This window comes from Carassius gibelio, chromosome A20 (assembly GCF_023724105.1).
Source record: "Carassius gibelio isolate Cgi1373 ecotype wild population from Czech Republic chromosome A20, carGib1.2-hapl.c, whole genome shotgun sequence".
Classification (NCBI taxonomy): domain Eukaryota; kingdom Metazoa; phylum Chordata; class Actinopteri; order Cypriniformes; family Cyprinidae; genus Carassius; species Carassius gibelio.
The window spans coordinates 11,351,622-11,364,860 of record NC_068390.1 but is presented as its reverse complement, the minus strand read 5'-3'; the positions used below and the strand labels follow the sequence as shown (position 1 = coordinate 11,364,860).

At 35.6% G+C, this 13,239-nt stretch overlaps 1 protein-coding gene across 1 annotated transcript; it reads right to left on the bottom strand.

Moving 5' to 3' along the window:
* Positions 1–314: 314 nt before the first annotated feature.
* Positions 315–12,224, bottom strand: LOC127938720 (uncharacterized). Its single transcript, XM_052535541.1, has 19 exons — positions 12,025–12,224; positions 9,382–11,428; positions 8,038–8,199; positions 7,645–7,954; positions 7,447–7,541; positions 6,122–6,147; positions 5,882–5,916; positions 5,638–5,785; positions 5,333–5,492; positions 4,876–5,008; positions 4,722–4,756; positions 4,202–4,277; positions 4,072–4,106; positions 3,403–3,427; positions 3,177–3,266; positions 2,792–2,811; positions 2,669–2,684; positions 2,348–2,452; positions 315–1,087 (listed from the first exon to the last, which is right to left on the bottom strand). The coding sequence occupies exons 1-19, from the start codon at positions 12,034–12,036 to the stop codon at positions 1,063–1,065; spliced, it is 3,555 nt and encodes a 1,184-aa protein (XP_052391501.1). The 5' UTR covers positions 12,037–12,224; the 3' UTR covers positions 315–1,062.
* Between the last annotated feature and the right edge of the window lie 1,015 nt (positions 12,225–13,239).

Below are 13,239 nucleotides of genomic sequence, written 5' to 3'. Positions count from 1 at the left end.
ATATATATATATATCCATGAAAATAGTAGGCACCACAGCTGTTTTCAAGCAAAATATGATATTATTAAGATCATATTGAGACATAGTCTTAAGGTAGCGTGAATTGTTCGATTTTATAATTATGTAAATTTTTTCATATAGTCAATAGTAATTTCAATAGTAAAATTCATCTTAAATCTTCAAATATTTATTTAACTATCTAACTAACCAGCCAAACATGAATTGTTAGCTACTGGAAAAATCGTGGAAAACTTGTGAACTTTTCAGCATACACAGAGCAACAATTTTAATGAGCAAAGACTTGAGATACACAACTGTAACATTTATTGTATTTTCCAGAAAACGTAGTACATGCAGTAGAATTACAAAAAACAACAACACTTAAACGTGCACTACAAGCATTAGCATATCTTCCCTAATGCAGAGTAGCCCTGAAGACTTGGAATACTTAAACATATAGAACTGCATGTAAAATATAAAACAAATAATATAATACTAGGTACTCTAATACAAATGCATGGTTTGATTATATTAAACCTTTAAGTTGCAATCCTAAACTTCGAAGCAAATTATACCACAAAAATAATGCTGACTTAGGGACTGCATTTTAATTTGACGTTGCAATGTACTGTTAAAATCAAACTCAAATGTGAAGATGTTTTAACATGCATAAGCTGTCATTTTGATCTGTCAATTATTTAATCTCTTAAAATAATCAGACAACCTCAGACTAGGTTGACTGTCTTGCCACAGAACTAACACTTCAATGGAATGCTTTAAATAATCCGAAGAGCTTCTCACCACATCATACAAGTGCCTTTTTTTCACAGATTGAACATAACACACATGAATATAGAAGAACGCGCCTGCAGCCACTTACAGACTGATGCACAATCACAAACATAATTCTTCCCACTTGACAGACGCGTCTCCTCTTGAGCCTGTGTGGGGGACATTTACCGTGCTGCTCATCAAAACGCAGCCCACAGCAGGGTTATGAACTCAGAAACAGTGAAGATCCAGAGCAGTCCATCTTCCCCTCTTGCAGCCAGAGTTATTCGGCTATTTCGAGATGGGTTTGATTGGCCTAGAATAGACAAAATCGAAAATGACTCTAAAATCTAAACTGACTCTAAAATGTCAGTAAACATCATTGGAGTTTAAAAATGTCAGAGGTTAGGAATGAGAAGGGTCAAATTTAAACCAGCACTGCATGTTAAAAGTCAAGAAGTGAAGTAAAAACAGGTATGAGAATATTTTTCCATGTGAATATACAAGCTAGACGGGGCTAGTTGTCACATTTTATCTGAGGCAGTTTTAGCATGTTCTAAATGTTAAAAGTATGTATATATATATATATATATATATATATATATAGCTTTACTGATTAGATGAGCACGATCATATCGTTTTTTTAACTATGAATACTATTATAAATTAAATTATTATTATACTATTGTTTTTGGTTAGAGTTTTTTTTTTTTTTTAGTTAGGATGCAATAAATTGATCTGAATCGATAGTAAAGACAATTTTAGCATGTTCTAAATATTAAATTCATGCATATATATATATATATATATATATATATATATATATATATATATATATATATATATATATATAGTACATTATAGTAGTAGTATAGTGTGTGTATATATATATATATATATATATATATATATATATATATATATATATATATATATATATTTAATTATTATTATAGTATTGTTTTTGGTTAGAGTTTTTTTTTTCTTTTTAGTTAGGATGCAATAAATTGATCAAAATCCACAGTAAAGACATCATTTTACAAACATTTCTATTTCAAATCAGTGCTGTTCTTTTGAACTTTCTATTCATTAAAGTATAATGTATTCCACAAAAAAATAAAAATTACATAATAATAATGATAATAATAATTATATCAGCAACCAAACTGTTTTCAGACAATGTGAAATGTTCGTAAAATGAAAATAAGCATATTAGAATGATTTATGATTTATGAAGGATCATGTAACTCTGGAGACTGGAGTAAGCACAGGAATAAATTAAATTGTAAAATATATTAAAATAGAATAGATTTTTTTTTTTTTTTTTTTTTTTTTTTTTTACTGTATTTTTGAACAAATAAATGCCCTGGTGAGCATATGAAACTAATTCAAAAAACAATCTTATAGATATTTCCACTCCAAGACAGTAGTATTTTTTGTCTTTATTTGTCTATACTTCAGTAACAAGCTGTTTAATGTCTGGATCCATTGTGACGACTTGCCCCATATAGTGCAACAACATGTTCTGCTATTGGGGCATGTTGTCACAAAAGATAAAGACGATCATTGTACGTACTCGCTGTTAATAGGCATGGAGTCTCCGGCTATGATGTCGGCATACAGGTCCGGAGGAGGAAGAATCTGGAGCTCTGACACATTTAAATCTTCTTCTTCTTTATTCCTGAAGGAAACAGACCATATCAACAAAATCTAGTTAGCAGTTAACACAGCGGCTGCACAGAAAGATGGAATGAGACATGGTTTCTGAAAAAAAAGCATCTCAAATATTCATGCGAAACCAGTCTGACCACATGCTCCTGTGGAGAAAAGACATCTCATGAATTACTGACTGTGTTACGTGTGAGAAGAATGTGTAGAGTCATTTGAGAACACTTACGAGCTGTCAGGATCCTCTTCAAGTGGTAACACATGAAACCGGAAGTGGAGAAGAAGAAGAAAAAAAAGTGAGTGGGTAGATGTGACTGTTTATGTAATTCAGGTTTAGAGTTTTAAAACATACCTGGTGTGGCCTCTGGCATTCTTGATGCACAAACAGCCAAATGAGGAAACAGGAAGTAGTTAAGAAGATTAGTTGCTATCGTGCAATCTTATCGGTTACAGTAAGTGTGGTTGCACTTTATTTTACAGTACGTGTACTTACATGTACTTATAGTGTACTTACAGTGTATTTATTTAAGAAAGTTCTGGTAATACAAGGTAACATGGGGTAGGGTTAGGTTTAGGGTTAGGTTCAGGGTTAGTACCTAGTTATTACATAGTTATTGTAATTACTATAATAAGTACATAGTATGTACATGGGGAACAGGACTGTAAAATAAAGTGCTACCGTAAATGTTCTTTAGTGAATTCAAAGGAAGTAGACAATAAGTAAAGTAATGGCCTACACTGGGCTGTCGTTGAGTGGTAGAGGCTGAGAGAGCGTCTCGGGTTGCATAAAGAATCTGGAGAGTTTTTGAATCGCTTCCTGCTTTTCTCTGCAACACACAATACACAAATGTTTATTCTCGTGTTCTTAATGTGAAACGGATTATTACAGATCAAAGGTAGTACAGAAGTGTCATTTTAGTGAATAGAATAGAATTGAATGGAACAGAATGGAATAGAACTTACAACATATTAGTTGAATCGCATTGTTCTGAGAAAAAAATAAATAACAGATGAAAATGAATAATAAAATAATTGTTCTTATAATTTATTATCATTATTGTTATTATGAACAAAAGTATGGCTTTTTATTTCATAATCATGACATAGAATCACATAATTTTGACTTGTGATGTCATAATCAAGAGTTTTTTTAGTGTAAAATTTAAAATTTCTTCTATAATTTTGACCTTTTATGTCGTGATTATGACTTATGTCAATTTTGACATTTAATGTCATAAATGTTTCTCTGGTCATAATTCCAACTTAACGACATAATATTTTTTTTTGTCATCATTTCAATTTTTTTACAGTTTATGTCATAATTATGATTGTTTATATCATGATTTCAACTTTTTATATCAGTCTTTTTGTACGTCATAATTGTCTTTGTTTTTTGTCATGATAATGACTTTTTATTTCATGATTTTAACATGTCATAACTAATATTTAACATAATTATCGTTTACCAAAGTGTGACTTTTTTGCTTATGTGGTGGAAACTGGCTTCTATAAATGTGACAATGAAAAAGTAAATGATATACTTAGCTATAATGACTAATAAAGTTAAAGTTATGTTTCCGGTTGGTAGTGTTCCTGTGAACATTTTTCAATCATACTTCATCAGTGACTCACCTTGAGCTGGTGTGGCGTGTGATTGATTCAGCTCCCTGAAATATAGAACATACACCCCATTGTAAACAATACAATAGCTGAACAATCAAGCTTTGTTACGAAGTACTAAAAAGTGCAAGGTAAGATTTACATGTGTGCCGTTTCATTAGCAGAGTCAAACACAGGGTCATCTTCATCATAGGTCCACTCATCACTGTCTTCTGAGACTGATAAAATAAAATTACAAATTGCAATTTATGTCCTGAGTAGGATTTTTATTCTGTATTATAAAACATAATAAAAATATACATACAAAACAGCAAATACCAAAGACTTTACCCTTATAAAAATGTGTTGTACTAATACCATGATCTATTTATGGTCCTGTATCAAATCTATCAAACAAAAATACCATAGTACTCTAATATATGGTATAACTATTAAAGTAGTGTCCAAAAAAACATAGTGTTACTATGGTACAATCAAAGCCAATCAGATAATATTTGATGCATAGTGTGGGGGTGAGATTTTAGGCCAATGAAATTTCACAGTGGGTGGGGCAGAAGAAAGTAATCAATAAAATATCCCGTTGGTTATTGTGGTCATGGCTGGTTAAAACGCATTTTATAAATAAATAGTATAAATAAAATAAAGCAAAAGAAGGTGCTTACAGCTCGCGTGGTTCATGCAATGATGCTCCGAGGTCCTAAAAAACACAGATGAAAAAAAAATGACTCTTCAATTTGTAAACTGCAGATTACGCTAATTTTTAGCGCTCGGCGTTAGCTTAGCGGGTTTTTGCAAGCCTAGTTTTTCTATGACTACCTGCTGCCCGTACTGATGACCTCTCGGTCTTTGTGTCCACTGCCATTGGATCTGTTAGATGCAGTTGTCATCTTCCCCAGCTCCATAATGCCATTGATGTTCAAATCCACACTCTCCACCGGAACATAGCCGTCTGAAAAACAACACACAGCACATTTCCAATCTGCATTCCAGCAGAAGCATCAGAAAACTGAGATAAGCGCTTACATACACAGTCTAACAGATAAGTCCAAGCTCAAGGACTCAGTGCTCAGTGACAGATATATTTATGCATTTAGTCCTTATCAGGGTAAATTCATAACAATGCTTATTTCCCGCACCTCACTTATCTGTTAAACTCATTTAGCGTGATGCTAATTATTTACAACTTGCGCAAGAGCAAAGATATGCACATAATATAAGCTTAATTAACTCCTGTGTTTGTCAGCTGTGTATTTGTTGTGTGTGTTTGGCTCACATTTGTTGCTGCTGTCCTTTGCCAGCCATTTTCCTTTAGGGCAGTTGATGGTGCGGATAATGCTCACGGTGTCTCCAACCTTCACCGGCAGGTCGTTTTTACGGCCCTTACATTCTTCGATGACTTTAACATGATAAATGGGCTCTTCCTGGCCTGTGATCTGCATTAAACATAAACACACACACATAGAGTACAGTTACATTAGTTTGTGCTCATCCCTTAACCGACTTTGCCATGTGCATTCAAAAAGGACTGTTAGCGAGAAATTGAAATGTACGGCAAATGCAAATAATAATAATAATTACCTTAAATTTTTTCCTCATTTCATTTTCTTTCTTTTCTTTTTCTTTCTGCTCCTTCTTTTGTCTTTCCTTCTCTTTCTCTTTTTCCTTTTCTAGCTGTTTCTCTTTTTTCTTTAGTTCTTTGTCATCTGCCACTTTTTTTGAGCTCTTCCTGTGGATTTAAGACTTTCATCATTAAGATGTTTTGGGAATGTAGACACTTTAATATTGTGAATTTGCAAGTTGAAAAGAAATTGCTGCTACAAACCTGGAGAACAAGCTCCTCTTGGGAGCCCCTTCCACCTGAAAAGATTAGGGTGATTAATAGATAAAAAAAAAAATAGACAACGTGTTTGAACAGATCATTGAAAATACAGAACATGCAATAAGAAGGCATGAGAAATAGGTGATGATACTACAAATGCTATAATCAGAAGCTCCTGACATCAAGCGTAAGACCATAAACCACTATTCTAAAACTATTTTAAACATCAACAGTAAAACTTACCACGGCCGGTGTATCAGCATACGGGTCTAGGTTTCAAACAATAGGAAACATACGTCAGTGAGTAGAATACTTTGAAGATAAAAGAGAATCTAAAATAAACTAACGACATGACAATTTCCTGTGTGTTTATCATTTCTGTGGATCAGAAGGTCATCAGAGATGAGATTACTATGAAGATGAATAACTACACCGGAAAAATAAAATAAACAAAAACAAAACACTATCCTGGATTCCAGTTAAATATCTAAACATTAAATAACATAAAACAAATACGATTGTGTACTTCAGAATAAAAGTCCTGTAAGAATGAAATATCAAATAGCAAATTATTTTTCTAGTTTTAAGCATAAATCATATCGTAAATTGTATTAATGTCAAAATAATTGTTATACATTTTTTTTTTTTAAATCTTAATTTCTTCCAAATTTAGTTTCAAGGAAATTAGATTTTTAATGAATGTGTTAATGATGATTATATAATATGGTGGCCGACTTAAGAAAACACTGTGAGGATTTGCAGCGCGTTTCGCTATATGCATGTGTTGTGATGATTTTGCAGCACGTTTCGCTATATGCATGTGTTGTGATGATTTGTAGCGCGTTTCGTTATATGCATGTGTTGTGAGGATTTGCAGCGCGTTTCGTTATATGCATGTGTTGTGAAGGATTTGCAGCTCGTTTCACTATATGCATGTGTTGTGATGATTTTGCAGCGCGTTTCGCTATATGCATGTGTTGTGATGATTTGCAGCGCGTTTCGTTATATGCATGTGTTGTGATGATTTGCAGCGCATTTCTTTATTTGCATGTGTTGTGATGATTTGCAGCACGTTTCTTTATTTGCATGTGTTGTGATGATTTGCTTTCTTTACATGCATGTGTTGTGAGGATTTGCAACGCGTTTTCTTATATGAATGTGTTGTGATGATTTGCAGCACGTTTCGTTATATGCAAGTGTTGTGAGGATTTGCAGCGCATTTCGTTATATGCATGTGTTGTGAGGATTTGCAGCGCATTTCGTTATATGCATGTGTTGTGAGGATTTGCAGCGCATTTCGTTATATGCATGTGTTGTGAGGATTTGCAGCGCATTTCGTTATATGCATGTGTTGTGAGGATTTGCAGCACTTGTGTTGTCAAACTGATGAAGATGTTTTTTTTTATTTGCTGGTGTTTTTTCAATTTGCATGTGTTTTCTTAAATCGCAGCAGGTTGAGCTATCTTGGCCACCGTAATATATACACTCACTCACACTTTATTTTTTTTTAAGTACCGGAGAAAAAAAAAAGTCAAAAAAAAAAAAAAGACAAGACTTCTTCCACTTACTCTTTGGAGGCCCTTTCTGTTTCTTAGTCTTTGCCTTTTTGCCTTTTTTACTGTCTGATTGATCTTCAAAGACATTGTCACCTCTTTCAAGGGTCCTGGAGGAAAGTCAGAATAAAAAATGTCACTCAGTGTTCAATACCGATAACATAATTATTATTATTATTTTTTAATTCAATTCTCATGAATTTAATGGCTTACCCTGATGGAGTCAAGGGAGGGGAGCTTCCCACTGAGTCCTGATGCACTGCAGCTTGAGTTTCTGGATATGGAGAGCCAGAGTTCATTGACCCATAATCCACATCTCTATCCTGGTTCGGAAACACATCCTCTTTTGACTGTTTTCTTAGGCTCAACTGATTCAGGAAGGCTTCCTCCTGAACTGAAACCGCCCTTTTGGTGCTAGAAGCTGATGATGGTACTGATGGAGGCCTAAAGGATGGAAGTGCTGCAGCCCTAGGTTCCTCAACATCTTCATAATTCTCAAATGAGTTGTCATATGGTGACACTTCTGTAGAAGAAAAATGTTAATTTTCTAATTTAGTGGACAAACACTTTGCATAGAGTTTCAGATTTTTGGAATAATTAGTTTACCATGTGTTTTTAGAGGTTCAGAAGGTGTTGAGGGCATCTGGAAGTCTCTGGCAGGAGACAACATTGGTTGCTCAAGTGGGGGATCCACAATGGGAGTGTCTGGGAGAGCCCTTCTGGGCGGTGGGGGAGGAGGATTCACTGGTTTGACCACTGTAACTACATCTGCAGAAACAAGACAATAAATACTAGCATGGGCAACCAACGGACCATCACCACCAAGACATAAATAAACAGAACCTCTACAACTGCATGTATGAAATGACTCAAATGTTTTAAGAATTGATCAAAATTAAGAAAGTTGTTTACTTAAAACAAGAAAAATTTGGGTTAAGGGTTAAAAAAAGGAAAAAGAATTCAATATATTTTATGAAAACTAGTATTGCTTTCTAATGTAATTTCGCTCAAGTAAATTAATCTTGTTGATGTTATATATATATATGTATATATGTAAAGGAATGCGTACATTTCGCATGCATTTTTTGCATTCTGAAACTAGCAAGAAAAAAGGCTAAAATAATAAGCCTTAAGAAGAAACTGAGAAAGATATGTCTGCAAAGCCAATGAAAATGGCGAGGTCAAGGAAACATAGTAGGTAGCACAGGACTATCGAATGAAAATGGAGCAAGCATGATGTTTATACTTGCAAGCCTACTCAAACTCATGAATTCTGTCTTTTAAGAATTTTATGTAATGTAATCATATTTAATACCACATAATTGACAGTATAGGTCATTTTAATTTCTGTAATGAAAATTATTTTCTCTGTAAAGATGTTTCTAGACAATAATAAATATGGTCTAATTACAATAATTGCTTGTGAGAATAAACTGTATGTAAGCCTAATTAGCATTTAGTTTAAATGAAAACTAAAACGGCCCAGTTTCACAGATATTTCCTTGAGACAGAATACTGTTTGTCATTCTGATTATGAAAGATATGTTGCCAAAGATAGCTACAACAGCCTTACATTTCTTGCATACCAACCCTGAAGTATGGAATCCACCTCAACTCCTCAAGGTCAAAAAAAAAAAAGGTATTTAAACACTGTTTTCCACAGCTCAAAGATATGTATATTTGTGAACAATTAAAAAAAGTGATTTGTGTTGATTAAATGTTGTGCTCTTATGAACAGCAATGATGCTTAGAATTTCTGAAACTGCAAGAACTTCATCTGAGACTTTTTTGAAAAGTCAATTAAGTAGCCATCTGTGCAAATGTCATACTTATTCGTACATGGCTGCCCTACAACAAGGGAAACCTCCTACCTTGGACAAAATGTATCTCAGACAGAAAAACCACGGCTAAGATTATACAGTGTGAACCCTGCTTTAAATCGATACTTACTTTGATCAAAGTCATTAACCTCGGCAGTTTCAGGTAGGTGGGTGTTAGGTGGTAACAGAGTAAGATCCACATAGTCAACTGGAGGGAGTTTAGGGATATCAGACACTTCTGATATAGGTGGGACTTCCTCAGGCAATGCTTCTGAAGTTGGGGCAAGCTGTGGTGAGGCTTTTTCAGGTGGATCTAGGTCAAGTTGGGTCACCTCAGTTATGGTAGTCTCAGGCAGGGGTGTGAGTGTTTCAGGCAGATGTATCTCAGGTGTAGCTGTATCAACTAGGCTTGTATTTTCAGGTATAGATGTATATTCAGGTGTGGTAGCCAGTGGACTCACTGTGGACTTTCTCTTGGCCCTTTCCAGAAGGTCAAATACAGAGCTATCAGGTGGTGATCTTTTTACAGAGGCCATCTCCTCTGCTCTCACCAAGGCTGAGAGGGCCGAAAGTGGCTTGGTTGAGGACTGGTCTTCCTTAGACCTCTCTAGGTCTGCCTCTTCAGTCAGAGGTTTCGCATTCTCCAGTAACACCTCTATAGGTGCAGTAGGAGTATGAACTTCTGGAGGGGGGCTTGAGACTGGACCAGGTGTATATTCTAAAGGATTCACCAAGGGCTCTGGAGATACTAATGGAGGGGTGGATGGGGCAGGGGACCTGGAGATAACTGGACTCGCGGGAACTGGGGGGGGAAATGTACCTATTGCTGGAATGGGTATAGCTTCCTCAGAAAAGTCTCCATCTGGGAAGTCTTCATCAAAAACAGGGGGCGGTATATCAGTGAATTCTGGAGGTGGACTTTCTTCAGGGGGAGGAAATACTTCTGATAAACTGAGGATCTGTATATTTGGTTTAAGAGGTTCAGTGTCAGGAAGAGATGAAATAGAGCTTTCTGGTTTTGATTTAGGAACAGCTTGAGAGGGAATGATTGGTGTTGGTATGGCTGGTTCAAGAATCTTTGGCTCGGGAATCTTTGGCTCAGGGTTTGCAGAGGTTGAACAGATTGAGGCTGGAATACTTGGGACAGGAATGTTGGAGACAGTGGGTGTTCCAGTTGAAGTCTGAGTAGTTACAACAGCCTTGGGGTCAACAGGAACACTTTGAGTAGCGGGATTAGCTATTAGAGATGGCCCAGCAGGAGCTGGGTGACTTGGAGCAGGGGTATGACTAGCCACTGTTGGTCTTTCCACTGTTTCTGCCTCCTCAATCTCATCTTTGCTAGTTATTTGAGTTGTAAACACAGCATTCTTGGGTGTGGAATTCTGAGGTGTATATGGGCTGGGCACAGGCTCTGGGGTATCATCTTTTATTGGAGCCACTGGCAGAACCAGTGGAATATTGCTATCTTTCAGAGACTTTTCGGCAATGATGACCTCTTTTACTGTGTCTGCCTTCTCATTCTCATCTTGGTGACTTTTTTGAGGAGTAAATACAGAACTCTTGGTTGTGAACCCTTTGGCTAGTGGAATGGACACGGTTGTAAGTGGGCTGGGTTCAGGTTCTGGGCTTTCAGCTTTTTTCTGAGCCACTGGCAGAACCATTGGAAAATTCCTGTCCTTCAGAGACTCTTTGACAGAGTCTGTTTTCTCATATTCATCTTTGCTAGTTTTTGGATGGGTAAATAATTTTTTTGGGGGTGTCACTTTGAATGGTGAAGTGGATATAGGCGTACGTGGGCTGGAATCAGGCTCTGGAGCTACAGGCAGAACCAGCGGAAGATTCTTGTCTTTTAGATTCTGCTTAACAGTGTTGACCTCCTTCTTCTGTTTATTATCTAGCAGTTCACCATTATTGATGGGTTGGTCCTCTTTGGTCTTTAATCCTATAGGTGGAGAGAGCTGGCAATTTAGATTTTTGTCTTGTTTGAAGACTACACGTGGTTCTTGAAACATCCTTTTTTGCACGGCAGCATTGATGGATGAGATGAAGGGATTGCTGATTTTTGTCGATGGAGGGATGGTTTTGGGTTTCTCTGGGACAGCAGGTTTAGTCTGAATCTTCAGACCATCTCCACCCTGGAACCGTGCCTTCAGGGTTTTAAAGTCTATTGATTCATCCTGATGTATAAAATATAGTAAATGTTAAACATTGATTTACATTGCACTATGGAATGCATGTCTCAGATCTTAACAAACAAAGCAACAAAATGTATGTTTACACTCAGGAATCAGAAGGCCATGTAATGACACACTGTCAGTGTCTGATCAGATTTAATACATTTTAATGATTAAAACCACACTGGTTAATTTCAAAACATACAATGATATTTAATGGAAATCAGTAAGTTGCAGTAAAAGAGCCTGGTTAAGGAAATTGTGGTTTTTCATACAATAGTATGACATATGGATTGACAATAAGCCAGTGTTAATAAATCAATAAACTTATTTTTGGTATACAAAACTCTTACAAAATTAATTGTAATACCATGGTACTGAACAACTGCCATATTAAATGTATTTACATGATATTTAAAAAAAATAGCATAGTCCTACCAAATTGAGGTATTTCCAAAAAATAAAAAAATAAAAATTGTCCAATATTACATTTTAATTTATGCATTAATCTCTGTTTGAGGAATCCATATGGTAAAAAAAAAACCTGGATCACACTCAAAAGTTCATGATAAAACAAAATTCATGTCTCATTTTCTTACCTGTTCCATCATTCCGACTCAAAGGCGTACAGGAGTTTGTAAAAATAAAATAAAAAAAGTTCTACTTCGCTCTCCTCAGCCCCTCATACTTAATAATCCATTGAGTTATTCCTTTATGATTCAAAATGATGCAGCATGTACAACTAGAATGGTGTTGTGTCGCAGTTGTTAGAAGATAAATAGCACGTAGAGTGAGAACTCACCCAATGGCCCTGTAACTGGAATGAGGATGGATGAGCATGCTCATGTGCTAATGACGAGATAAAGGAATGTCTTGTCAAACAAGTCACTGAACACCAGGAAAGGACTGTTTTAGTTCTCTAAGAATGCAGTCAGTCAAGAACCACATAAATCCATAAATCCAAAGCCTCTGTTGTCAAACAGATGAAATCAAACTCTCATTACGTCTTTACTGCAGGTGGCCAAGAAGTAATGTAAAAATATTGTTCAACATTGTTCCCACTTCTTGTGCTATTTTTAATTTAGCACTCACTGACCCTTCATTGAGCATATTATCACACTATTAGGGCTAGATTTTCGGTCTGGGATTATGAACACTTATTTGTTAAAAATCCAATAAAATCAATGACAGAAAAAGCAAGTCATGAAACCCTCATTTTGGCCAACAGCATTTAGAATCAAAGCACTTTTGACTTAAGTTCATGTGAAAACGTCCCTACATGACATCTAGTTTTCAGCTTCCTTATAGATAGCCAAAACGATCACAGCTCAGGAAGTAATTTACACTAAGAAGAAACCAGTTACTCACACAGCTAGTAAACTTACTCCCCAACAGGGGAATCTTAATGTTTCTGCTTAATGCATAGCTTAATGCTATCAATAAAACCTCTGAACCACAAATTATAATGATAACTACACTTGATCACAACATTTGCATTGACGACTGACATGAAGGTTAAAAATTCAAACATTAAAAATGTGATCATAAAACTGCTCTTGAAACAATTTTTTGTGGAAAAAAGCAGGCCTAATGCAGAGTTTCCCTATAAGCAAGTGAGAGTGAATTTAAATGTGTTGTGTTAAATGAAATGTGCATATTTATCTGGCAACGTTTCAGTTCAGCGATTTAATTCACCTACCGAATCTAATTTAGATTGTGTGGCTAGATATTTAAACCTCTGAAACAACACTTCAACTACTGGATATTGTTCTTCTTTCTCTTCCAAATCTAGCAGGCCTTTGATTGAAAGTAGA

Coding starts and splice junctions, on each gene's coding strand:
- LOC127938720 (XM_052535541.1), bottom strand. Junction 5,917..6,121: donor ATGCTGATACACCGGCCGTG/GTAAGTTTTACT, acceptor TAATCTTTTCAG/GTGGAAGGGGCTCCCAAGAG. Junction 3,428..4,071: donor ACACGCCACACCAGCTCAAG/GTGAGTCACTGA, acceptor TTTTTTTCTCAG/AACAATGCGATTCAACTAAT.